Here is a 27,557-nt window from a genome sequence, read left to right as displayed (position 1 = left end):
CAGTGTGATCCGTGTTTCAGGTCAGTGGTGGGTTTTAGCTCACTGCAGCCAAAGCGATCATGTTGCAAGTCAACCCGAGGGTTCCAGCTGCACAGCTGCAACAAATGGATTCAAGAAAAGTCTAGATCTCGCTAGGACGTTGACGCGAGCAGCGCCTCAGCCAAACTCTCCATGTCTGTCGGCCCCTCACACGAGGGGACATGTAACCGGAAACGGCAATGTTCAGGACAAGATAGGAAGTGTGTTCCGGCCACGGGACATGCTGTTGTTGCTGGTTTCGCAGCAGAGGAGCTTTGGCCGACCACACGTGCATCCCTAGATTGCCTTCACTCCCATCCGCTACTGGACTCTGCCTCGGTGATCAGGCAGGCACCAGGGACATCTGCTTTTCCTTCGTTCGGTCGCTGTCCGCCTTGTGAAGAGAGATCAATTTACAACTGACGGCAGCAGGACCACAACAGACAACGGGCATCGGTCATTTTGCACTCACTGAGGTGGGCCCTCCTCCTGGAGTCTGTTCTTCTCCCATTGCCATTGGGGTTGCGTGCCCGGGAGACCGCATAGTCGGATTCGGCAGCTGGTCCATGTGTGTGTGTGTGCGCGCGCGTGCACGCGTGCCTGGGAGACTGCATAATCGGATTCGGCAGCTGGTTCATGTGTATGTGAGCACGCGCGCGCGCGCGTGTGTGGATGTGCACGCATGCCTGAGAGACTGTATAGTTGGATTCGGCAGCTGGTTCGTGTGTGTGCCCGTGCGTGCGTGTCTGGGAGACTGCATAGTCGGATTCGGCAGCTGCTTCATGTGTGTGTGTGTGCACGCGTATGCGTGTATGTATGTATGTGGCATCATCTTATATCGGTAGTTATCTGTGTATTACTGTGTACTGCGGTGGACTGCGATAGCACACATTATGTGCCAAGATGTGCACCTAGCTGGTAATTTCCAACTGTGTTATGTTGAGTGGAAAATGAGCAATGACAGATAGTTTTTGGTACTGTATGAGTGTGTTAGGCAATCAATAGCCAATTCCAACCTCTTGCATTGGCTGTCAGGTTGGATAGGATCAGCGCGTGCATTTACAACAGTGGTGACGTACTTCCTATTGTACTACCGTAATGTCACATTAGCTTCAGTGTTCATATCATTCTATACTGGAGTATTCTACGTACATGTATTCAGTAATGGAGTGGTTATTATAAATATACTTCACTCACCAATTCATTGCTCGCTATTATCTACAAGTCCAATTCCAGTATGATGAAGTCAAGAGGCGATTTATCCAGCCAAGTAGAGGAACTTGGGATACGAAATCCAAGAGAAATCATTAGGGTATTCTCAGTTCAGCCATTCACGAATGTAATTGTTATTCTTCAACGTAAACTGAGTAATATTTGACCTTGAACAGGATGAAAAGAAGTTCATGCTCGGGGCAGAGTCCGCCATTCGCTCCAGAAGGTTACTCACTACAGTCTTCTACGCCTAGGAAGTGGTGAACAAATATCTCGAGAGGTATTTAGGACATTCTTTGAAGTCAGTTTAGTTCTGAACGAATGCATTGTAACTAATTACTTTGCTGCATGCAGTTTGCATATGCATGATCCGGATTGATAATTCTCAGCGGTAAAAAAATTCAAATCTAGTTTTGTGCACTGGTTTCCGCGTTATGTGCACTCGTGGAATCTGCTCATGGCTTCAAAACATGAGAATCCGTGAACAAGCGCAAAAAAATCAAGTGAAGAAGGCGAAAATGGCCGCTGCTGTCAGTGAGCAAAGTTGGATGTTTGGCGTCTTCTGTGACCTCCCTGGATCAGTTTCGAATTGTCCAACAAGTGGAAATCGCTTCAGGATACCATCCTGAAGCGGTGTGCTGAAGGACGATTTGTCCCTCTCTGGGTGCAACGGTCGATGCTAAAACAGCCGATTCTGAGATTTGGCTCACGGACTACTACAAGCGAGGGTCCCTGGTTCGAGTCCTGGTGGTGACAGTCAATTTTTTCTTCAGACTTTTCCCGTTTGTCTCTTTCCCTCAAATCAGTTAAAATAATAATAAAGTTAAATATATAAAAATGCATGTAGGCACTGCAACATCAATACAAGCATAATTATGTATAGAAATAATAGAACTCTGGAAGGTGAACTTTTGACCTTTGACGCCCTAAACATTAGACATCTGTTACATTTACAGTGTAGATCAGGCCCTTTCACGGAGCCGTGCCAGATATATACCGTGGTATGGTACGACTCCCTGCCGAGTCCCGGGTGTAGATCTATTTATAGGAGGATTCCCTTGCCCTTGTAACAAACAACGGACTCTGGACGGTGAACTTTTGACCTTTGAGGACCTAGCGGTTTTATGCAGCAGTTATGCTGAAGGATCAACTAAATTATGCTTGGCAATGCTATTTTTCAGAAAGCCGTGATTATGCTCAAAATTATGCCGGCATTATCCGCCGATGACTAGTACTGAATCCTACCTGACTTCTTGACACGACTTAAACTTGCCAAAGTCACTAAATCAACGTCAACTACAATAATCAAGCCACATATCTGCAACGTCACGAGGATGCTGGCAAAAGTCCTGCTGCACGGCGGCGGGCTTCGCCCGCCGCCGTGCAGCCCAATACGTGGTTTTTAACGTGATTTTTTGGACTTTTTTGGACTCGGGGCAAAATTCTGCACACTTTCGCGTGTTTCCATAATACGACAAGTTGCGCACGGTCTGCTCACATTCAAATACAGTGCTGCCAACAAATGACAGCATGCAACAAAAAATCTTTCCCTGCAAGGGCACATTTTCGGCCATAACTCTTGAACGGCTGGTCAGATAGGGACACAATTTTGCAGCTATTCATGCTCTTTCAACTGACGTAGCACTCAATATGAATTTACAAATTCAATTTTTCAGCAAATTTTTGGGTAGTCTGCCACCTTAGGCCGCGGTCACACCGAGCTCGATTCAGCCGTTCAGCCGAAACAAGCGCTTGTTTACGTCACTATTACCATGGAAATGGCTGAAAAATGTCCTACAACTTGAAGCGACTTTCAGCCGTGGCTGACTCTCAGCCGTTTTTTTCCGGCTTGTTTCAGCCACAGCTTGTACAAGCGGCTGAAAGCCAAAATTCAAAAAATAATTTGAGTGCGCTTGGAGCTCCGGAGCACACCATGTAGCTAGTTGACATGATGAACTGATATTGATGTTCTTTCTTGTGTCCGTGGAATCGTGCTATCCCTGTGCCTTTAGTTTTGACCGTGAGTCTGTCTACCCCAACTACACTGTATTCAGTTTGATTTGGATTTTGTCCGACGACCATGGATTTCTGCCGCTGTGCCTCTTGACTGCTGCGTAGATTGTTGGAGCTGTGGTTTGAGGCCAAGACAAGGAGGCACCACACTCACGACCAAATTCATGAAGAAAACCGGGTACGAAGAAGAGAGTGGATTGCAACTGAGTTCAATAACGGCAACCGGCGGGGCAGAAAGCTCGACATCAGGAAACACCACCCGAACCATCGCGTCCATGCACACCGAACAAATAAAAAGAGCACGACTTCGCAATTCAGAATCCGGGCTTCCTTTGCTTCTTCATCAAAACTGAACACTAGAACAAGTACAGATCGCGAACGTTCTGCTCTCCAGTTTCTTGAAAACATTGGTGTGTTTCGAGATATTCAAAATGTGGCGGGTAAGAAAAACAAGCCACTCAAGCTTTGCACTCAACTCTCAAGGTCTGGTGTGACCGCGTCACAGGGATCACGCAAGCCAGCTGAGCGCCAGCGATAACAAGCCCAAAGTGGCTTGTTTCGGTGTGACCGGGGCCTTAAAGCCCTGTGTGCCAGTGTTATGTGTGGCCTGTGCTGAACGGCACAAGCGCTTGATGCAATAGAGCCCTCTAACCCAGGTAAAAAATATGCCACAGTTTGCCAAACTAACTTCAAACGCATGTACATGTATCTCAAAATGATGTCATGCAGCTAACGTTCCATTTCTTGTCCGCTCGGCGCTCGCCGCGCTCGGCGCTCACTAGTACTAGTACTGTAGTACTACAACTTATTTACTTATTGGAAAGGCTTTCTGTCTAAAGCCTTTCCATACTGGTGCTCGATGTTTTCAGTTTGGGGACACCAAAATTAGTGTACCGCTAAAGACACGTGGTCGACACGTTGTTGACACGTTGTTGACACTTTGTTGACACGTGACCCAATTACCGGCCTACCAAGTGCCTTTGGCGACCGCTAACAGCAACTGTGGAACAGTGCAGTGCCCTTTTTTGGAGCAACGTACGAGTAGTGCCCATGGATTATGACCCCGCGACCCCAATCTACGTGGCGGTCCGCAATTCGCTACTTCATACTGACTGGCGTCCGGCATCGTCCCGAATTTGGCCACAATCTGCTCTCGGGACCCCTATAGGGCTCCCTGACCTGCTCCATCTCCGCCATCGTCAATGTACTGCGCATCCACCCAGGCCAGGACTGCACTTACTTACGGGAAGGAGTATTTGCAAGATGGAACCTGGGAACTGGAAGACGACGAAGAGGAAGCGTGGGAATCCGGCGGCAATGGCTGGGATGTAAGTCCAACATTGCTGGTGCCAGAGTAGCCACTGCTTGCTTATAAGGGAATCATGTGTGTTGCCTTTTTTGCCTTTTCCGACGTCCTCCTCCGACTGTACTCCCGATCCCAGGACTGAACTTACGGGAAGGAGTGCTTCCAAGATGGGAGACGAAGAAGAAGAAGCCGCTGAATCCGGCGGCAATGGCTGGGATGTAAGTCCAACATTGCTGGTGCTAGAGTTACCACTGCTTGTTTATAAGGGATTCATATGTGTTGCCCTTTTTTGCCTTCTCCCAAGTTCTCCTCCGACTGTACTGGTGAACGCTGTCACATATGTTGCCCTTTCCAGGCAGTAGAAGGGAGGGGGGGGGGGCAGCACATCCTGGCATCCAGGAATGCTAGGCCCTAGGAACTAGGCAATCTGACCTTTCCTCTTACCCCAATAATGGTATGGATGGGGAGTTCTTGAACATCCTCAGTCTTGTTAGAGTGAACTGTGCAACTCGGCAATCGGTGATAGCAGAGGACCAATGCCGATGGCGATGCTCCTTCCTTTTTCTCTGTCACAGGCTGCGTTCTCGAGAGGAAGCGTTATTTCTGCATTCCAAGAAGGACGGCACAATGGTGAGTGGAACTTCGTTGGTGTGCAGCCTTGCTAGTTGAATTGTAAATCAACCATTCTTCCTGTCTCTGACTTCTTCAATGTCCTCCTCAGTGTCGGACTGTCCGCTTCGCATTGAACTGGTCCGATGAGGCTGCTATTGCACACACAGTGAGGGAACTCCCATACGGGAACTCGGAAGTACTGCTACAGTACAGGTAAGGTGGCCATTGCTTATGTGCGTGCGCCGTTGTCAAACTTCTAAGCCAGCTGTACTCCAACCTACATGGAGTCTGAAAGTAGTCAGCTGGCGAACTACAATTGAAGTTTAGACGTTATATGCCGCGGCTTGGTCAGCTTTTTCAGTTTCACAATGCATTGCACTCAGCACCGCTTCTCGGAGTATCTTGTCAGGATAGCTTTGGAACGCATCCTCCCCAGTGGGGGAACGGCAAATGTGCTGTTCATTTTTTAGGCTTGCTTTTATGGTCGTACAAATCCCCATTGAAAAGACATAGTGGAGACCAGAAACTGCAAATAGATGTTGGGAACCGCGAAGACCACCCTTCCTTGTCAAGTTCCCTGAGGGTGTGGAGGGGGGGGGGGGAGCGGAGGAGGGACATTCCTGCACTGCTTAAAGCAGGATCCACAGGAGCATTTTCAGAAATTGCTTGTACATTTGTACCAGTTGTAACCGACAAACGCATTCTCATTGAGGTTTGACTTGAGGCACGTCAGCAAGGCGCTGTTGCATCGCTGACGTCTTGTCCTGATTCTGTGAATGGTATTTTGTGCGAGTTTGCATCGCACGCAGAATCGCAGGTCGTGTCGCATTGCGCAGCACACTGCCAAATTGCTTCTGTGAATCCCACGTGAATGGGAATTCCAATGGGAATGTAATCCATTGCCAACAGGTGTATTCCCGAGCTGCGCATCATACTGCAAAATTGCTCCTGTGCATGCAAATGGATTTCATTGCTCTTCTGTAGTTTGGGAAATTCTCGATTATGATAATTCTGCGTGTGTGTGTACACCAGCCCTGAACATACATGTAGGTGACCCATTTGTGGTGTCTCATAGCCTACCTCACGACCTTATGCTTGCTTTCTGTATCACTTGTATCTTGCAGGTATATCACCCCGTGACGACCACTTCGAAGTCTGAAATTGAAGTGTGAAGATGCTTCAGCAACCCCTTCATATTTTTCCATTGCTTTTATTGTGCTTTAGGCCTTGACGGATTATGCTAATATTTTCGTTAAATTATGCTTTTCGCATTGCTGAAAAAATTGCAAACTTGTGCTATTTTTATGCTAAAAGTTATCATATTATGCCGCATTATGCTCACATATGCTGCTAATGTATGATGGTTCTGTGCAAAATAACAGGGGAATTTTTTTGTAGAGGGCGCTGTACTGTAGTAGCAAAAGTTCAACGGGGTCAACGCACCGGGTGACCTAGCTACGACCATCACTGATTGTAGTGGACTGGACATGTTATCAAGGGAGTCGAAAACCTACGACTTCCTGGTGCATCTAATTGTACTTGTACTTGTAGAACATGTACAGCTGTATGGAATTTGATGCGAACAGGCGGATTGTTTCAATTTATGCGATTCGTATGCAATTTGCCTCGAATTATGCGATTATTCGATTTTGGTAGGAATTATGCGAAAAATTATGCTAGCATAATCCGTCAAGGCCTATTGTGCTTCTACTGTGCATGTGTGTAACCTGTGGGGTATGCATGTGATGACAATGTATGCCGATGACACGGTCAGATTTTGTCCATGCGTGTAACGTACACCTGCATGCTATCGTTGAAAAGGATCTGCCACTTACGATCTTCGGACGAGTATCAGGTCAGCTTGGTTTTGTGTGGGCTGTACCAGATGCTGTTCACTTCTCTATCTGTTGGATATGTGACTTTCTGCAAGTTTCTGGTGTATGGTGGCCACTTCTTTGCTCGTCTTTGTATGACATTACAATAATTCTGTATTCACTGCTTCCATGGTGTGGTCTGCAAACTGCAATCCTTAGGCAAATATCATCACGGTTTGCAATGTTGTGCTTTGGCTGCTAGCTTACCTACACATTGTAGTTGAATTATTTTTGTTTCACAACTGACTTCCTGAAGTATGGTGGCCACTGCTTTGCAAGGCATTATACAATGTTCATCAAGAATTTCCTGTTTGGGTCGTGTGTGTGTGTATGTATGTGTGTGCGTGCCCATGTGTGTGTGTGCCATGTGCATGTGCGTGTTTGTCACAAGGTGTCTGTGTGCGGGGTAGCGAGGTGGGGAGGGCTGGAATGTATCAGTGTGCTACTGCAGTTGCATGGCTACATACAGTGCATCGCGCGCGTGCTCACCATGTTTATCTTCGGAGCTGGGCTAGGGTGGGGGAGGGAACAGAAAAAGAACTGAAATTACCCATATAAAAACCGCTCTGTGAGCGGTTCTGAAAAACCTCTACTGGTGCAGCCCCGTCGTAAAAGTAAGAAATTAGAACTGGCGCATTGTCCTCCCAAATGTGAACTGATCCACCTAAATCGCGATTGACGGGACCCGAACGCACCAGTAGCACGAGGTCGGGAGGGCACAGGATCACAGCCGGCGTCGGCGCTGATCAAGTTACCATACAACACTTAGATCTACCCCGAAGCCCACCTTTGCCGCTTTGGCTTTGGCTATGGACCAGCGTCCCCAGCTGCATCCACAGGTAGGAACCTCGTGCTACTGGTGCGTTCGGGTCCCGTCAATCGCGATTTAGGTGGATCAGTTCACATTTGGGAGGACAATGCGCCAGTTCTAATTTCTTACTTTTACGACGGGGCTGCACCAGTAGAGGTTTTTCAGAACCGCTCACAGAGCGGTTTTTATATGGGTAATTATTCATGTACTACAGTCCATTCAGAAAAAGATGGGCCCTGGCTCTGGCGAGCTCCCGTATTTGGCGATTTTTCGTGATTTCATTGTACACAGTGCAGTGCTGCGAAATTTGAACTTTGAAAAAGAGTCCAAAAAGGGTACAGTCCATCCTCAAGCGTTCCATCGAGACTTACACTGATTTTTTTTTTTTTTTTTTTTTTTTTTTTTTTTTTTTTTTTACAGTCGATGCGCCAAGCCAGCTGAGTAAGAAAAAGAAAAAGGAAAAAAGGCCCAACCCTGCCCGGCCAGCTATTTGGACTTACGGGGGTCGCCATGGCAAATAATAAGTACTTCGAAGTAGTAAAAATGAGCTAGTGTGGCTGTGAAAACAGTCTATATGACAATATTCAGTCAGCCATAATGGATGCCTCCGCAGCGACCACAGCTGCAGATGACGCGACAGGAGCATGGGCAGAAAACATGGATCGGCTACCACGCACACACATTACACTGGCCCGTATTAGCGCTACGCTAAGACGACACCGGATGAACGCCATGGTGAGGGAGTAGGACTCACCGGTCTTCTCTGCAAGCAACACAGCAATTCTCTTGTACAGAGCTGACGCACACTTGCTCATGCCGCCAGTCGTAGAGAACACGGCCGGGACAAACGAGGCATGCTCTACATCACGCAAGCGCTGTTCGTACGAACGCTTCTTTGCCTTCTCATGGCGGGTGTAGGCTGCGGAGACGGAGGAGGAGCGATTTGAGGGCGCAAATGGGTTGAAAACCCTGACATCAATATATGTGCGTTCAAATCGTCCTCCCCATATCCCGTTAGCGGCCACGTCCAATCTGGCAGCATCGGCACGAATGGCAGTGCGAAGAGACAGCTGCTCACCCGACAGAGGCTCGAGGTGCGGCTCAACGGAGACATTGGTAGATACTCTCTTCAGAAGGCCAGCTGTCACATCTCGAATTTCATTGTGGCGAATACTGGGGTACCCACCCGTTGGACAGCTCAAGGCATGGGCGATGGTGAACTGGCTCCCACAAGAGCACGCAGACGGCATGTGCGGTAGTCTCCAGTTGTAGCGGAGATGTAAACCATCCCGAAACTCCGCCTTCGCCATAGCAAAGCCATGGCGTTTCAGGGGTCGGCACGTCAACCACCCTGAGGCTCCCTTTTCTGCTGCAAGCTCAACTGTGCGCTGTTGGTCTGCACTCAGTGAAGAGCATACAGTTGCAGCGTGGGTTCGGAGAGCGTTGCGAGCTGACGTCTGAACTGCCTTCTTGGCTGCTTGTCCATCACAGATAGCATCGCCAAGCGGCATCACTTGCTGGATGATGTTTTGTTGCAGGGTTCTGGTGATTTGCTTCGATGACTGATGCTGAGAGGCCAGCTGGGTCGGGTCAATGATACCAAGGCCCCCGTAACGGCAGGGCAGGGCAAGCACAGCGCGGTCCTCCTCGCAGATCTGACGTCCGGTGATCGCAGGGATCAGTTTGTCCCGGATAGCACTCTCCAGTGGCCCAAAGCTTGGAGCAGCGTTGGACATGGTGCGGCACAGAAAGGACCACTTGTGTTTCAAGCCACTGGTGAATGCCGAGAAGGCAGCCTGCGGTTGAGATGACGCAATGACGGTTAGGCGCTCCAGCTGGCCTATCCAGGATTGGACTTTGCCCTCGACATAGGATTGTAGGAACTCAGCAGTACCAATTGCAGCACCTAGGTAGCGACACCCATCCACACGAATGGTCACCCCAGTGTCCCTGAATAGCTCCTGCGCCAGCCCGAGGACTGCCGGTTTGACGAGGAGAACAGATTTACTCGGGTTCAGGTGGTATCCGTACAAGGGACCTTTGGTGGTCAGCGCATCCCACCAAGCCCGTACCTTCACTAACTTTCCACCAGCACTTGAGTCATCAGCAAACCAAGCCTGCACCGTCCCCTCAGTCGCCACAGACCGCAGCAGGGGTAGGACACCGAGAGCATAGAGTGGCATCGCAATAGGGTCTCCCTGCGTTGTACCTTCACGGGACCGTATCACCTCTCCGCCGACAATTAGGTTGGCAGGGTGCCGGTACGTATTGATAATGATAGCAGACATAGCCGGGCAGAGGTGCTGGATGTTGTGAAGACATGCTTCGCGGTTTAAACGGTTAAACGCATTGGAAGCATCCGCCATCAACAGCGCCTCTGTGTCGTCATCGTCGAAAACAGTCGTCATGGCATGAACGGCTGCCTCAATGCCACTCTCATGTCCAGCGCAGACCTGCAGACTGCCTGCAGCCTCTTGGATATCGTCCCGTATCATAGACAGGATGGCTTTGCCAAGTATACGGCGGAGAACTTCACCAATGCCAATTGGCCGAACCCCGGGATTCTTATCCAAAGGTATAAGCCGGCAAGCAAGGTATGCCTCCAGAGACGCGGGATCGACGAATGTTGTTGCCAGCCGGCAGGCACAGGTAGCCATTGCCTCACAGAGCTCACCAGAGGCACCTCCAAATCCGGTGCACATGCGCCTCCAGGTGTCAGCGTCCACTCCCGACGGGCCTGCTGCTCCATGTGTATTTAGGGCAACGCGGCGGACGACATCTCCAGTTAATGACTCAAATCGGACCGGATGTGGTCGTGGAGGTAAAACCCCTTGAACAATAGCGTCCGGATGGGCGGGTTCTGCCGGCGGGTGCTTGGCAGCCAGAATATCCCGAACAGTTACGCCATCGACTCTATCGTCCAGGTTCAAAACACCGCCTCCGTTGTCCTCTTCCAGTTGTGCGAGGGCCGACCTGAGTTTGCCATCAGTTATCAGGGATGCAAACTTTCTGGCAGTGTCATCATGCCCAGCGCAAGCTTTGTCCTGTCGCCGCTGGTGGGATTCGATCTGTTTGTGTATGGTACGGCATTCTTCTATTAAATCAGAGATGGCACCTGCTCGCCAGAGTTCGAGACGGCGTTTGAGGCACTTCGCAAAGGCTGATGGCGGGGCATGGAAAGGTTTTTGGAGTAGCAGCATCTGGAAGAGCATCGCTACCTTAAATCCCTGACACCGGAATGAGGAGCCATTGCCAAATGCAAGGAGGTATTGGCTGAGTACCTGAACAAATTCCTTTCCGACGGAGCCACTGGGTACGTCAAAGGCGTTCGGTCGAAAGTGAACCGCTTCGTTGTATGCGTTGTCAATGGCAGTCGCACAGTCTTCCGCGGTCGTGGTTCCAAGAGTGAAATTAGTTTGAGGCCACTCGGTGTATGCAGGTATATCCGTGGTGATATGTTGGGAGGTGCGTACATCAGTGTCATGGTCACCCTGGTTGTCAGGCTGTCCTGGTAGAGATGCAAGAGACTGGCTGGAGTCGATGGAAGCTAAGAGTTGCGCTGCCTGGCGGTCAGCTTCATCATCAGATAGCGATGCAAGCTGCAAGCTGCTAGCGGGTGCATTTACATCTACTGCTGCGCGGCACTCTGCGAGTAGTCCGTCCGTGAGGTGTTCAGCCTCATGACCCGTGCTGGAAGTACAGGAACTCTGGTTTCGACCCGTTCCAGGCTCGGCAGCCTCGGATTCTAGCAAATCCCACGCTAGCTGTTGCGAGCTGGTAACGCTGGGTGCTGAAGGGACAGCGTCGAGCACCGCAGGGGGAGGTTCCTCCGTCGTGGCTGCCCTCGCTGTCTGGCTCCGTGCGATCGTCGGTACACTACATGTTGTACTATTAGTACTACTATTACAACTATCCTCGAGCAGGTCCCATGCATGTTGTTGGGAATTCGAAATTTCGGTACGACTCGTACCTGCAGCTGTTCTGGTCGGCAGGCGCGGGGACAGTGCCCCAGCAGGCCCAGGTGATTTGGGAACGTGACGTACCGTTTGAACTCCTACGAGTACGGGGCTGCGCAAGGCAGGCAGTGGCGGCGCGGGAGGCGCGGCTGGAGCAACTGTCGTTTGGGGCTCGGGTGCTCGATTTTGGCAACGATCCTTCGCCGAGGGATAGCAGTTTGTGCAATGGCGGCCAGCCTTGGTGCATTCGCATCTGACACAGGTGGATTTGCCGTTGCACCGGCAACATCGTCCACTACTCTGCATCAGGCACGTTCGACAGGCGCACGGCCGCTAATTACAAACCAGGAAAATTCCACATCGACAGGAGCTTCAAAATCTGCATCCGACCTCAAACTACTTTCAAAAAGGTTACACTGATTTTTGCGATCTTTTTCTTGAGAACGATTCTCACCCTGAAATGACTTTCGGCGACTGACGTGAAAGAACACTCATGACACCCACCTCGTCGAATGGAGCATGCATTGTTTGTGGTGTATGGGTGCAGGAAGGTGGTATGTTCGCGAGGTGCATATCGAAAATGATCCGGAAGACTTTGTGATGATGCTATTCGGCGGAGAACATTTGAATTTTTCGTACGATTCAGAGCAGTCGGCGAAAACGAGCCAGTAACCTGAAAGGAGGGCGTGAACAGGTGTAATTTTCGACAATGTGGTTGCCCTCGACCCTGCTCTCGGACATTCGAGTAATGGTTATGGCAAAATCGATGGTGCTCCAGGTTTTTCAGACGCATTTCTTGACCATACTCAATTCCGTAGATAAACCTGTGCACAGAAAGCACGCAAGAGTTCAAACTAACTGCACTGCATTCAGTTCACGTGCTTTCCACAGATCCAAAACACTCCTGGGACCAGGAAAGAGGACAATACGCTGCAGTATAGACGTGCACACTGCGAACACACCCATGCGCCACTCCTGCACACCCGTGTCGGACATCACATACTGGCCATGTCACGGTGCCGCAGACGTAATGGGTGTGCCCCACACGCTTGCGTTACACACGTTTAGATCCTACATGCACGCGTGGAGCACAAACATGCCAAACATGCGTGCCGCGGATACACACACACTGTTCGTACATGCCGGATACACTTCGCATACATCACATGTGTGTGCCACACCGTCGGAGGAATACAAACGAGCACGGATACGCACACATGAGAGCTAGAACAGTGTAGTAGCAATAGCTGAAACAGAGAACGCGACACGGGTGGCCGAGCAAGTGACATACAGCATAAACCAGACAAACGTACTTTGTACATTCACACACAGTCAACTTCTCTAATAACCACTGCGTATACAACGACAATTCGCGAATACGACAGAATTTCCATGCCCAGAGCAAAGTGACACACAGCATAAACAAGACAAACGTACGTTGTACATTCACTCACTTTTAAAAGTTTGTATACATGTATGTGATTGAATTGATATGCTTTGGTTTTCTTTCCTCAAAGGAGAAGTGACGCGTGCATGGTATATGCATAGACCGTTGAAGTTCGTGTGAATGCATCAGACGCACACATGTACAGGACACTTCGCATTTTTCAAACTGAAACCGTATACATAAGCATGCGCGTGTGTGTGTGTGTGTGTGTGTGTTTGTGTGCAGGGGGGGGGGGGGGGGTACGTGTGAAGAACAAAAACCAGTTCTGCTAAATTGATAATGCAGGCCAAGCAGAGAGGAACGCAAAGCAGACAGTCACCTCTACATTATAATCTTCTACAAATAACATATACATGTACATGTACAATGTAGCTTCATAAGCAGAAAACGAGATATTGTGAGCGCGACAGACTCACACACACACACACGCGCGCGCGCACACACACACACACAAACACCCCCCCCCCCACAGACTAGGGTCCAGCGGATTCTGCCGGCAGAAAAATTGGCAGAATTCGGTACTTTTTCTGGTAAGGTTCATGCATGTTTGGTATGTGGATAAAGAAATGGAGCAGAATTCGAGGAATTGCCCGCCATAAGGTTTGTATGGTTCTGCCAATTTCACCGCTTTTCGAGCAGAATCTGCCACCTTTTCGAGCAGAATCCGCCGGTCCCTACCACAGACACACACCACGAGACCATAAATCTGAAACGGCATGCATTTTGACACACACACGCACACATGCACACACACACACACCACACACACACACAGTCACACACACAACACACACACACACACCACGAGACCATACATCTGAAACGGCATACGTTTCGACGGGCTTTAGAAGGCCACGAGTTAGGTGATCCACATCAAGGCAATACGCACCACCAGCCCAGCTACATGTACCGATATCTCATACTAGACAGCAACTGAACGCGGCACACATACTACACACAAGAGCGCGTACAACGGCAACTTTCTCCTTATGCTTACGGTTGTCGAATACAGCATTGACGACACACCGAGACACACAGAGGAACACAAACTAGGGTCTACAATGTACACACATACAATCATGTGCATGCGCAATGTACATGTATACACAGGTATGCGTTTGCGTGTTTTCATGCTCCCTTCAAAGGTTTATGTATACGGCATGTATGATTTATGTTGCTTGAGTACGCCCACTTTGAAGGTCGAAGTTGGATTATACAGGGCGTGAACAGGTGAGATTTTTATGTCTAGCTGTTAATTACCCTTACCTTAGCCCACCAAGGAAATCGGAATAATCAAACTCGATGGTGCTCCAACTTCATTTCGACGTAGAAAATTCGCTGTTTGAACATCTCAATTTCAAAGGGTAACCACTGATTTCGATGTGAAAAACGTTTCCTGATCGCCATAAAAAAATTCCTGCCGACACACACCATAACAAGCTCCAAGTTCACAAACAGTGGCCACAAACGGTTGCTCGTCATGAAGGTGGTTCGACACTTTCGACCAAATTCGTTCACTTCCGTATTCAGTTAACTACAATGTAGTTGACAATTATTTTTGCCGTCATCAAGACTTATTTGGGCCCAAAAGCGCAAAAATTTTTTTTTTTTTTTTTTTTTTTTTTTTTTTTTTTTTTGTTGAAAATCAGTGCAAGGCTCGGAAAAGTTGGAGACTCTCCGAAAAGTTCGAGAGCTGTTCTTATATCCTCTCCGACTTAGGAGGCTCTCCAAAGCTCTCCAAGCTCTCCAAGCTTCAGAGGTGGTTGAAACTTGGAGATTCCCGCGGTTTGGGATCAGCGCATGCGAACTACGACTAAAAGCCACGTGTTCATCATGAGTGTACGCATTTCCCTTTTCGCATACGCACATATATTCATCACTCAAGATCGCGGCCCCTTTGACGCTTCATTTTGCTTGACATGTGCAAAATAACTTCGAATTCTTCGAGACCCGTTCTTGAGTAATCCCAGTTTCTTCGACTTCTCTTTTCTTCTTCTAGAAGCTATAGAGAATATAAGAACGCACCCTAAGTCTCGATTAGTGGCAGAGATATGTTTTTTGCACGCTTGAGGATGAACTGAACTGGGGTTCGAACCCCACAATGCACTGTTGCAGGAAGGGTCAAACGGCCTGGATTTTGATGGTTTTTTCCAATTCAATGCTTCTGGGGCAAAACCTGGCCGATATCCTATTCTTGTTATGGCTTGCTTTTTGGACAAATAGACTTCAGAAACATAATTGGAAGAGGATTCCATAGGGGATTGCAGAAAAAAATTCTAAAAAAACTCAAAGTTTGACCCATTTATGGCCAAAAGCTAGAAGTCAATCTTTTTCTGAATGGACTGTAGTACTTACAAGACTAAGTCACAGTAGCATGGTAAGTGCAAGTCACCATGGTCACAGTGGGCGCTAGCTATGCGCTCTGCAAACACCAAGAAAGGCACGCGAACGTGCGAACTAACGCGTTACTTTTCGGCACAGGGAGCTGGAGTCGTGAACTGAGCCTTGATCTGAACCGGCATACGCACGATGGCGGAGAGGCAATCTTTTGTCATTGCCCAACCAGGCGCGGGTCTGGCTGAAACTGCAGAGAATCGCCTAAAGCAGTACAAGGACGAGCGAGTAACCGTGGACGAGCCACCTGCTGAAACGTCCAGTCCTTTTCATTCCATATTTGCTCTGGAGGGGGGCTGCGACAATTGCGATGAAGTCTACGCTCCTCTTATTCAAGGAACGTGCTTCCTACTCAGCGATCTGAACTATGCGGCTAGCAAGGAGTACATCTTCGCGACTGCCGCACATAATCTGTTCTGCAGCGATTGCGGCCACTGGCGCTGGGTACAAATCTACAGTGACTTATCTGAGGAGCAGTTCCTTACCAAGGGAGAGATATCCCGCAAGAACGAGAATGGCTGGCTGATCGTTCCTGACTGGTACAAGGACAATGCCAAGGATGCAAAGGAGAAGAGCAAACCTGACCGATTTCGACACGACTATGGCATAATAGCAGCCAAGAAGAGTCGCTGTAAGTTTCCGCTAGCGTACTGGGCAGATGAAAACCTTCTTGGCGTTGCTAACCAGTGCCAGAAGAAAGAGGATGACGTCCGCATGTGCGGATACCCAATTCACACCTACTATGGTGGCAACAAAGAGACGGCCGAGAAACGCAAATACTGGGTTGACAAGCCTCGCCGTGCTGAGTTTGCAGAGCACGACCATCACCTTCGCCACTTTGTTGACTCTAGCGAAGGGCAAAGTGGCTCACCCGTCTTCCGTCTGCCCAAAGAAGGCGAAGGTGCTACTGGCTATGTTGTGGGGATTCACGTCAGCGGTAGTGAAAAGCATAATTCCGCTGTGAAGCTCCGGGACGAGTGTGGACGCGACACAACGCCAATGGCGGACCTCCGAAATTGGGTGAAGGATCCATCACCATGGTTACCAGCCTATAATGTTGAAGTTGCTGAGAAATCAGGTAAGGTGCTGCCCGGGGTTACCGATTGTCTTTTAAAAGTGAAACGTTTTTAGTGTTTTCAGCCCACTCTTCCTGAAAATAAAAGGAAGTCGAACAAAAAATTGATTCAATCTTCCGGACACTCAAAAGTAGCTGGTAACCGTGGACAGTCCCTAAGCACATAAGTCTCCACTCGGTCACTTGCGTGTCATGGCCCGTTCTGCACGGCATGTTCTAGCATGAATTCAGAAGCTGTTTTCAGGTCGGCCCGCAGACCTAACTCCGTCCACTAAGCCTGGAGACGCTTGCGCTGGTTTTAGTTCGCGATTTGCGAGCGCAGACAAGTTCGCACCTGGACATGTTTGCGATTGGAGTCAATTTCTTCAGTTTCTTCACGGCAGTTCTACGTTTCGCGCCGGCTTACCTTTTTTGCGATTTAACACCCATTGCAAGAACCGTCAAGGTTTCCGGACCGCGAAAATGGTTTCCGAGTTTACAGGAACTGAATGTCACGTGAATCCGTGAGTTTCTTTTCTTTCCAGGTTGGCCAGACTGCATTGCAACCCATTCGTTCATCATTGTGTTTCACATACACACATCCCGTCGAAGGCCCTGGGCAAAACATTAGTTGGTTTTCCTTCTGAATGGGGCGCGTGTGATTGCTAAAATTGATGCGAAGTACCGTTGATTCGCCCCGCTTTTGAATTCTTGTCCCTGTCGAATGTCTACTTGTGATGAAGTGGCTTCGGTGCAGTTATGCGTATGAACACGGTGTCCAGTCAGCGGACGTATGCTCTACATGTGGCAATACGTGCTAGTGTCTGTATGCCTGTGAAATATGAATGGATGTACTCCGTGTGGTGTAGACCAGGTGTGCATTGGTGGTCGATTCACATGGCTTCGCCAGTTGTGTGGATTAGACAGTTATCTGGCGCTAGTCTTGATCGCGCGCGCACATGTACATGTTATGCGTGTGTGTGTGTGTGTATGTGGACACTGCACGTGTGTGCGTGCACGCGTATTCTGACACACGCGCATGTTTTGCTGTCCAGTCAAGCGCGTGGTCAGGCGGTCGGAACAGAAGGGTATGCACGGAGGTCGACTGCATCAACAGCAACAAGCAGAGTGAGTACAGTGTCGTGTGTTGCCGAAGAACTGGTGGTGTGTGTGGGAGGGGGGCGGGGGGAGGACCTGCATTGAATTGTTTCACATCTATCACATTACAATGCGGGATAGCCATGTTGGTTCCAACTCTGCTCAACCCCCGCATCTATGGGTCACACGATGTCGGCCATGTTGGTTTCACTGTCAACATGCCATGACCAGTTTGTGCACACATTTAGTCACATGACCAGTTTGTGCACACATTTAGTCACATGACCAGTTTGTGCACACATTTAGTCACATGACCAAGATGTGAACACCAGTCTATAACTGATTTTCACACAAGTATCCATGGTACAGTGAAACCTGTCTAAGACGACTGCTCGAGGGACCTTACAAATGTGGTTCCCGTATACAGGTGTTCTCCTTATCCAGGGTCATTTGACTGGAAATAACATCCCCTGGTCCTGGTTGTAGTGGTCCACTAGGACAGCTGGTCGCCTTATCAGAGTGGTCGCCTTGACAGGTTTTTCTGTATTGGTTTCCCCGTCCTGCTACACTGCTTATAGCAGTGAGTTCGGGTGAATCTTCTCCTGCCCAGCATAATAATGATACTGAGCCATACTTTCATTCACACATGCACGCTAGCTACTGATGTAAAGGTACGCTAACTTACGAGCGACGACGTAGTGGTCACGCTGTGTGAGGGCCATCCCAAGTGCATGGAGACTTGAGCTGACATGCACAAGCAGTCACCCATCACCTGTGTTTGTGTGCCACTCAACACTCAGGACTCAGCACTCTGGTGTTTGGAGCACTACTGTATCAGCAGAAATATTCGTCTGGAATTTAATTTCGTCTTTTTCGTCCAAGGAGCTTTTGGACTAAATTAAATGCCGGACTAATGTCGATTTGTCCAGCTTTTCAATACACTCTTATGATCCATGGACCAAATTTACAACCAGACGAACTCCCTTTCTTTGGAGTTGGAGAAAATTATTGACCGACGAAATTTTCTGCCTGTAAAGTATATCAAACTGCCTCTACTCGCAATGAATGCACATAACATTTTCATGCATCTTCAACCTCTTCTTTATGCTGATTAAAAATCGGATGTTGAGCCAATAGTGTTACTTTCAAAAGAAAGAAGAAAGGGCCGATAAGTATACATCTCGTTACCTTGGTGGACTGTTAGTCATAACTCGTAACTTATAGGTCCGTCCTCTTTTCTCCTTTGTGCATTCTACTTTCAGTAGCGGAGCGGAGGCGCCAACGACAAAGGAACCCAAGAAGAAGTGTAAGCCGCGCAGCATCATGTGGTGCACTGTGCTATGCTGAGTGCTATGCTAGAGCAATATTGATGTACGGAGTGTGTGTTATTTTAGTTGAATCGATGTGTGTGTGTGGGGGGGGGGGGGGGAGGGGAGTGTGTGTGTGTGGTGAGTGTGTGCGTGCGTGCATACATGCGTACACGCGCGCTTGTGTGTGTGTATGTGTGTGTGTATGTGTGTGTGTGTGTGTGCGAGTGCACGTGCGTGCGTGTGCTTGTGTGTGTGCACGCAGATTGTTTTAGTAGTTTTTAGTACTGTCAGTATTACTCGCCCATGTAGTGGTTCATCTGACCAGCTACAAGCTCCTAGCTGGCACAATTTGCCATTGCACACAGTGCTAAATGTGCTGTACACAGTACAGTGGTGAAACAAGCCAGGGGCATTGGATGGGATCCTCAGTGGTATGGCTATGAAAAGACCCACGAAAAGGCACTCTACCTGGGAAAGGTTTTGGTAAATTATGCCAAATTAGCCTACTGTAAATCAACGAATTTTGGCCGGTGAGAAACTTTGTCCGATCTCGAATTGAAACTTTTTCGGCCGTCATCAAACTTTGGCCGATTGGGGTTTAGAAAGAAACGATCGGTAGGTGTTGCTTTCACATGCAGCCATGCCTCAATCATGCAGCATTTCCCTCGGTGACAAACTTTGGCCTGCAACTTACTTTGGCCAGTTGGTACCAAGCGGCAAAATCAGCGAAATGATATCGCCAGCGAAAATAAGTTGCTTTACAGTACAAGATTTCATTGCTCCAATAATCACTATTTAAACTTATTGTTGTGACTTTGGCCGCACCTGCCGCACCGGTTCCGATGCCCCTGCAAGCGGTCCAGCGTATCACTGCGGGGCCCGGCGATTCAGTTGATAACATGTTCAATGCACAGGCTTGTGTTCATCAGAAGCGGGCGCTTGCACGTTTGCAGAGCTGCATGATGGACAAAGTCCAGGCCAGGCCTGTTCCTAGTGTCGGATGTTAGGGCACTCAACTCTCTCCTACACCAGGAGGATGGGGAGGGGGGGGGGGGGGGCTCTTGTACAGGCTAATCCTGCATGGCAGAGTTACTTGCTATCTCTACTCTGCCAGCAGATCCTGCATTTCACCGTGTTGTCACCTAGCCATTCAGAACCTAATTTATTCTTCATATCGAGCTTTGGGAAACGCTTTGCAATGCGCCGTCGAAGCTTGATGCATTCTTCGTATCGCACTTGGGGAAACACTTTGCCGATATGCACTGCAACCACTGTGTGACGGCCGGTTATTAATAAGTTTAACTCAATTGAGCTTTATCGTGAAGTTGTCATTATTCTGTGTTCAGTGTATCCTGCATGGCTGCTTGCATGCTCTTTTTCATTGGTGTTTATGCAGTCTATGAGAACCCATTCGAAGACCCCGACTATGTGGCAAAAATCGACGTGCCGTTGAAAAATCTCGAATGTATCGAGTTAAGGCAGAGGTTGCAGGGCAAGGCATTACTAACCCAGGGTCAAGTGACGAGGTTGGAGAGGAAGTCAATCGAAACGCATAACAGCGAGATGATCGGGTGGATTCTGTCGTCACATCACCATGGATATGTTAAGCTGTGCGAGGTTATTCTGGAGTGGGGAGCTCATCCAAAACTGTTGCAAGACATGAACAACCTGCTGCAACCCGAGTTTCGTGTGAAAAAAGGTACGCAATCCCTGTCTGTCCATTGGAAACGTGTTCCAATGTCTTTCTAGTACATTCTACATGCTCGGAAAACACGTGCGTTTGGAGCCGAGAGACTTTCCGAGTCTCACTCCCTCGTGCACAGCCTGGTTTATATTATACAGATGTTTGTATCTGTGCGGCTCTCCCCTATCCAAAGCAACCGCTTTGTTTCCACTTGGTTGCGAGTTGTTGTTTCTCGCCAGTCTGTCCGCACATTACGCAATGCCAGTAGTAAAACAGTACATGAGTGTACACTGCTGACAGTCGAGAGGCTGGACGGCGTCGGGGATTGCAATAACTGTCTTTTTCCGGCAAAAAGATTCATAGGGCTGGCCGTGTAAGCGGCATTTTGACATGTTGCTTCTTGGAGACCATTCTGTTCTCCTGTCTGATAGCATTGTTGTGTCCTAGAAAACCGCTCATACGTATGTGTATAATTTATTATCGCATTGAGGGTCAAGCCTTTGGCTTTGTGCGGTATCCCTGGTAACAGGGCATGACTGAAATTGTCGTCTCAGTTGTCAGTGAATGGGATTTTCGGTCTTTGACCACTTTGCTGGTGAGCTGATCTCCTCACCCCCACCGCTTCGGGAGCTGCATCTGCGCCTTGATCCTTGAAGGGTGGTGGCGTTCCTACGGATGCGGAAAACTCGGCCTCTAGCCGAGTCTGACTCGAACCGTGAATTTAAAAAAAGAAATTTGCCATGCAGTGTACAGTATACATTGTTGTGTTGTTCACTTCATGGCTGTCCCGCTCTAATACTCAGTACAATGGTGGCGACTGAAATCCGACCTCACCTCGGTGCACTCACATTGATTCCAAAAACAAACCAGCACACGTTTCTACACTGCCAAGAGACCGCTACTGTGTGTTCAAAAGTATTGACCTCTGGTTTCAAAAAAGAACCTTAGGCCAGCATTTATACCTCATAATCTGTGATCATTTTGTGCATAACAATTTACCGAAAATGGACGTGTGTTATCCAATCGCCTAGAAAGTTAGTAGGTTTCGAATTAAAATATGAGTAACATTGGGGGAGCTGCCACAGCAATATCCCGAAGAAATTTCTGAAAAAGCTCCAACCGAATTTGAATTATGTGAAAAAGTCTAGGGATTCTTGAAACGCACTATAGAATCGGCGCCGCACTCGAGCATGAAAGTCAGGGGTCGGATTTCAGTTGCCATCACTGTACAGTATAACCTGATTTAAGCGACCACCCCACGGTACCACGGCGCAAGCACCACCCCATGATACCACGGTGCAAGCACCACCCCACGGTACCACGGTGCAAGCACCACCCCACGGTACCACGGTGCAAGCACCACCCCACGGTACCACGGTGCAAGCACCACCCCACGGTACCACGGTGCAAGCACCACCCCACGGTACCACGGTGCAAGCACCACCCCATGATACCACGGTGCAAGCACCACCCCACGGTACCACGGTGCAAGCACCACCCCACGGTACCACGGTGCAAGCACCACCCCACGGTACCACGGTGCAAGCACCACCCCACGGTACCACGGTGCAAGCACCACCCCACGGTACCACGGTGCAAGCACCACCCCACGGTACCACAGTGCAAGCACCACCCCACGGTACCACGGTGCAAGCACCACCCCACGGTACCACGGTGCAAGGACCACCCCACGGTACCACGGTGCAAGCACCACCCCACGGTACCACGGTGCAAGCGAAAGCGGTCGTTAAAGCCAGGTGGTCGTTAGAACCAGGTCCAACAGGTTCAGTGTAGAGCTGTCCGTGCATGGAAAAACGGTCGTTAAAGAGCAGGTGGTGGCTAAAACCAGAGGTCGCTTACACCAGGTTTTACTGTACATGCAGTACACAAAGTGTCTGTAGTCTTTGCTGCAAACACTGCTCAATACCTCAAAAAACGGCAGAGCTTACCATACAGGGCAGAACAACAGAGACCAAAAATCCTTCTCGTGACTCCGATTTTCGTGTTTCAAAAAATACTCATCATTCGTCTGATGAGTGTTTTTTGAAACACGAAACTCGGAATCACGAGAAGGATTTTTGGTCTCTATTGTTCTGCCCTGTGTACGTGTAGTACAATTAGTTATTACTGCGTCTTGTTGTTTTCTTGTGTATGGACACAGGATGATGGTGGTGATGGTGATGGTGGCCATGATTGATCAACACTGAATCGCGGCGAGAATTTTTTGGGCTGTCTGTCTTTCTCTCTCTTCCTGTGAGTCCTTCTGTCTGTCTGCCGGTACGTCTTTCTGTCCGTTTTTCTGCTTCACCTCAGACTCTAGACTGAGCTCTCTCCTTCACTTTCTCTCACTCTCGCTTGCTTTCGCTCTCACCCAGTCTCCCGCGCCCACTCACTCATTAAGTCGCGATATTCTTCATTTGCCTGCTGCATTCGCTATCGTAAGCACTACATCCTTTGAGTATGCCTTTCTTCTTCTTCTTTTTCTTCTTCTTCTTCTTCTCGGCCTTTCAATTGCTACATGACTCGCTAGAGACTGCTCTCCCTTAGCTTCTACCTAGCTCCTTTTATTGGTACATGATCACAAAGTATTTTTTTCACTTCTTAGCAGTGCAGCACCATGGGCCCCGCGTGCTGGGGCAAAGTGGCACGGAACCAGAATGCTGGATTTCCCCGCGCGTGCCCTTCGCTCCGTGCACAGTACCTGACCCATGTGTAGAGTCTAGATAGATTGTCTGAGTTGTGTTGAATTGTCATTCAATTTCTTTTTATTCTCAAAAACATAATATATCTCTACATTCTATCTCTGTGACTTAGAACCTCGCTTTAGGTCCGTATTTGACTATTTGAGCTTAGACACTGCTGGAAAAGCAGTGCACTAGTCCGACGTCATCATGTCGAATAGCGGAAAATGTTGTAAAAATTCTTTTCCGGTTGAACCGGTATGCTCATAGAATTATCAGCTTCTGCGCGGCCTCATTTCTGCCTATCCTTTTTCACTTTGGCTGCCCTTTTTCACTTTTTTGCAATGCTTTTTCAAATGGCAACTTCTTTAATTTTTCTAAGGAAGTGCAATTTTCACAGCAGCCATTTTCACAAATAATTGCTGTTGCCGGTTGAACCGGTATGCGTAATCACATTCTGCTCGTTTTTTATTCCTGCACTTGCTTTTCATTTTTACTGTCTCTTTGCCTTCGTACTTCTATTTTCAAAGCACCTTTTATTTCATTTTTCAAGGCACCGCAATTTCCAAGGCACCCATTTATATAAAATGATTTCTACTTTCCTAAAGCACTGCCACATGGTATTTTCAAACTGCAAATCTCTCGCCCTAGATTCATTCATCTTGGGAAAAGGAGGGGGTGTGACTCTCTCGTTTTCACGTGGACATTGAGATTGTTACAGTGGCCTGCATGTGCTGTTCTTTTGCGCACGACACACAGTGACCCGGTTGAGAGGGTGTGTGTACAGCATGGTGATTAGTGACCTGGTTGAGACGGTGTGTGTACAGCATGGTGATTAGTGACCCGGTTGAGAGGATGTGTGTACAGCATGCTGATTAGTGACCTGGTTGAGAGGGTGTGTGTACAGCATGGTGATTAGTGACCCGGTTGAGAGGGTGTGTGTACAGCATGGTGATTAGTGACCTGGTTGAGAGGGTGTGTGTACAGCACGGTGATTAGTGACCTGGTTGAGAGGGTGTGTGTACAGCATGGTGATTAGTGACCCGGTTGAGAGGATGTGTGTACAGCATGGTGATTAGTGACCTGGTTGAGAGGGTGTGTGTACAGCATGGTGATTAGTGACCCGGTTGAGAGGGTGTGTGTACAGCATGGTGATTAGTGACCTGGTTGAGAGGGTGTGTGTACAGCATGGTGATTAGTGACCTGGTTGAGAGGGTGTGTGTACAGCATGGTGATTAGTGACCCGGTTGAGAGGGTGTGTGTACAGCATGGTGATTAGTGACCCGGTTGAGAGGGTGTGTGTACAGCATGGTGATTAGTGACCTGGTTGAGAGGGTGTGTGTACAGCATGGTGATTAGTGACCCGGTTGAGAGGGTGTGTGTACAGCATGGTGATTAGTGACCCGGTTGAGAGGGTGTGTGTACAGCATGGTGATTAGTGACCCGGTTGAGAGGGTGTGTGTACAGCATGGTGATTAGTGACCCGGTTGAGAGGGTGTGTGTACAGCATGGTGATTAGTGACCCGGTTGAGAGGGTGTGTGTACAGCATGGTGATTAGTGACCCGGTTGAGAGGGTGTGTGTACAGCATGGTGATTAGTGACCCGGTTGAGAGGGTGTGTGTACAGCATGGTGATTAGTGACCCGGTTGAGAAGGTGTGTGTACAGCATGGTGATTAGTGACCCGGTTGAGAGGGTGTGTGTACAGCATGGTGATTAGTGACCCGGTTGAGAGGGTGTGTGTACAGCATGGTGATTAGTGACCTGGTTGAGAGGGTGTGTGTACAGCATGGTGATTAGTGACCCGGTTGAGAGGGTGTGTGTACAGCATGGTGATTAGTGACCCGGTTGAGAGGGTGTGTGTACAGCATGGTGATTAGTGACCTGGTTGAGAGGGTGTGTGTAGATTAGTGACCCGGTTGAGAGGGTGTGTGTACAGCATGGTGATTAGTGACCTGGTTGAGAGGGTGTGTGTACAGCATGGTGATTAGTGACCTGGTTGAGAGGGTGTGTGTACAGCATGGTGATTAGTGACCCGGTTGAGAGGGTGTGTGTACAGCATGGTGATTAGTGACCTGGTTGAGAGGGTGTGTGTACAGCATGGTGATTAGTGACCCGGTTGAGACGGTGTGTGTACAGCATGGTGATTAGTGACCTGGTTGAGAGGGTGTGTGTACAGCATGGTGATTAGTGACCTGGTTGAGACGGTGTGTGTACAGCATGGTGTTTAGTGACCCGGATGAGAGGGTGTGTGTACAGCATGGTGATTAGCAGAGAGCCCTACGCATACAGTATGACTATGCCCAGGCTAGGGCTCCCTGGTTTGGACGGATCTTCGTTCATTACTTTCGTTACTCGAACCCTGACGGTCGAAATCTTACGAATTTCGTTGTTTGCAGCCCCCCCCACCCCCCCCCCCCCCGGCTACTCGCTCCTGCTTTCCATCACCACTGATCACCATGATCACGCGAGGATAGCGCGGCGCTAGCTGGCTAGCTATGATTCAATAATTAGCGGTAACAATTTACAATGAAAATAATCATGATAATTCGTATGTGAATCTACTCGTTGATCAACTGCCTAGCTGGACCGACGTCCGTGTGTAGGCAATCTGGTTAGTGCAGTCAGCGTCAAGCTGCTGCAGCGAGAGGAGGTACTGGACCAGTGTTGTGACCGCGGGTAGAGCGGGTATCCCTGGCCGGGAGTACCGCGTGCATAGGGCGCTACGAACCGTTCTAATTCTGTACATCGACATCGCTGCCGCTGGCTGCGCACACGGCAGGCACGCATAGAAGAAGGTGAGAGTGTGAACCAGGGAACCAGGGAGTGCTAAAGGGAGTGCTAAACTGAACATTTTCTAGTACTACATGTACATGTAGTATAGTAGTCCCTGGCGGTGTGAACGTGGTGAACAATCCTGCAAAAAATTATTGCATGACGTGTGGGACAAAAATCACAGCATGTGCACAGAAGTCTGCGTGCCTATTCTGCATAGAACCTGGGTGATGCGGACACCTCCTTTGTCAGGATGCCTCCGGGCTTCACTGGCCAGGGTGCGTTGCTAGCAGGTGCCCTGGCAGTCAAATATTGCATCTGCCTTCCTTCCTGTGCCGATCAACAAAACTTCAAGTACAATTGTGGCCGCGAAGAAATCCTATCCATGAGTCAAAAGTCAGCGCCGCGTTGCCATTTCTACTTTTCATGCACGGTCCGAAAAAAACAACAACGACAACATCCGAGGACCGCAGGGGACGCATGAGCCATGGCGCTGCTTTCGGCGCGTGGGGCGGATTTTTTGGGCCGAGACTGTACTTCGCCACATATAACTTTTTTTTTTTAAATGGTAAACTAAAAAAGGTGGCAGCTCTCAGCTCATGTAGTTGTTGAGCGACATCATCGATCTTGGTTCAACTGTACGCCGTGGTATACGCTGAGATCTACGCACGGTCGCTGCATTGCGAACTGCCGGCAGTTTCTACGGCTACCATGCAGGGGCGTCGTGCAGGCTGCGGTCACTACGGTATTGACCGCACCACTCTTTGCCCCGGGTTTTACCCTGTGAATCAATAAACTAGGCATCGATGTTGGCTCTACATGTACATATCGAAATATGTCAAAGATGCCTACCCCCCCCCCCCCCCCCACACACACACATACACGTAAAATTCAATTGCACGTCAGATGGCTGACCGTACCACCCCAAAACACCTTCCGACACCTGCGGTGCCATGCCCGGAGTTGCCATGGTTGCTGTGCTCAGAAGGGCAGTACCCATGGCAACTGAAGAGCGCACGGCACCGCGGGCTGGAGCCTACACCTACATGCACATGTACAGCAGCACAGTTGATAGAGACGAGTTTGTTATTGTGCTCAGAATCACATGTACAGCACAGTTGATAGAGACGAGTTTGTTATTGTGCTCAGAATCACATGTACAGCACAGTTGATAGAGACGAGTTTGTTATTGTGCTCAGAATCACATGTACAGCACAGTTGATAGAGACGAGTTTGTTATTGTGCTCAGAATCACATGTACAGCACAGTTGATAGAGACGAGTTTGTTATTGTGCTCAGAATCACGTGCTAAG

The 27,557-nt window shown here is 49.0% G+C and overlaps 1 protein-coding gene and 2 long non-coding RNA genes across 5 annotated transcripts in view; all 3 read left to right on the top strand.

Moving 5' to 3' along the window:
* The first annotated feature begins 4,075 nt into the window (after positions 1 to 4,075).
* LOC135829668 (uncharacterized) lies at positions 4,076 to 6,383 on the top strand. Of its 2 annotated transcripts, XR_010555889.1 has the most exons (5): positions 4,076 to 4,571; positions 4,686 to 4,767; positions 5,125 to 5,179; positions 5,271 to 5,374; positions 6,286 to 6,383. It is a non-coding gene; the product is annotated as an uncharacterized LOC135829668 (long non-coding RNA). The 2 variants fall into 2 exon arrangements; XR_010555888.1 differs by having other exon boundaries at positions 4,076 to 4,767.
* Positions 6,384 to 15,735: 9,352 nt separating this feature from the next.
* LOC135829344 (uncharacterized) lies at positions 15,736 to 24,193 on the top strand. Its single transcript, XM_065341750.1, has 5 exons — positions 15,736 to 16,721; positions 17,753 to 17,825; positions 19,058 to 19,101; positions 20,502 to 20,804; positions 22,951 to 24,193. Exons 1-5 carry the CDS (start codon positions 15,779 to 15,781, stop codon positions 22,953 to 22,955), a joined length of 1,368 nt encoding a protein of 455 aa, XP_065197822.1. The 5' UTR covers positions 15,736 to 15,778; the 3' UTR covers positions 22,956 to 24,193.
* Positions 24,194 to 25,886: 1,693 nt separating this feature from the next.
* LOC135829794 (uncharacterized) overlaps positions 25,887 to 27,557 on the top strand; it is a 6,664-nt gene continuing 4,993 nt past the window's right edge. For both annotated transcript variants that reach the window (XR_010555921.1, XR_010555922.1), the window contains exon 1: positions 25,887 to 26,267. This is a non-coding gene — a long non-coding RNA (uncharacterized LOC135829794). The remainder of the gene's footprint in view (positions 26,268 to 27,557) is intronic.

The sequence above is a fragment of the Sycon ciliatum genome, chromosome 13, assembly GCF_964019385.1.
Source record: "Sycon ciliatum chromosome 13, ocSycCili1.1, whole genome shotgun sequence".
In the NCBI taxonomy this organism is placed as follows: domain Eukaryota; kingdom Metazoa; phylum Porifera; class Calcarea; order Leucosolenida; family Sycettidae; genus Sycon; species Sycon ciliatum.
This window is presented reverse-complemented; position numbering and strand designations above follow the sequence as displayed.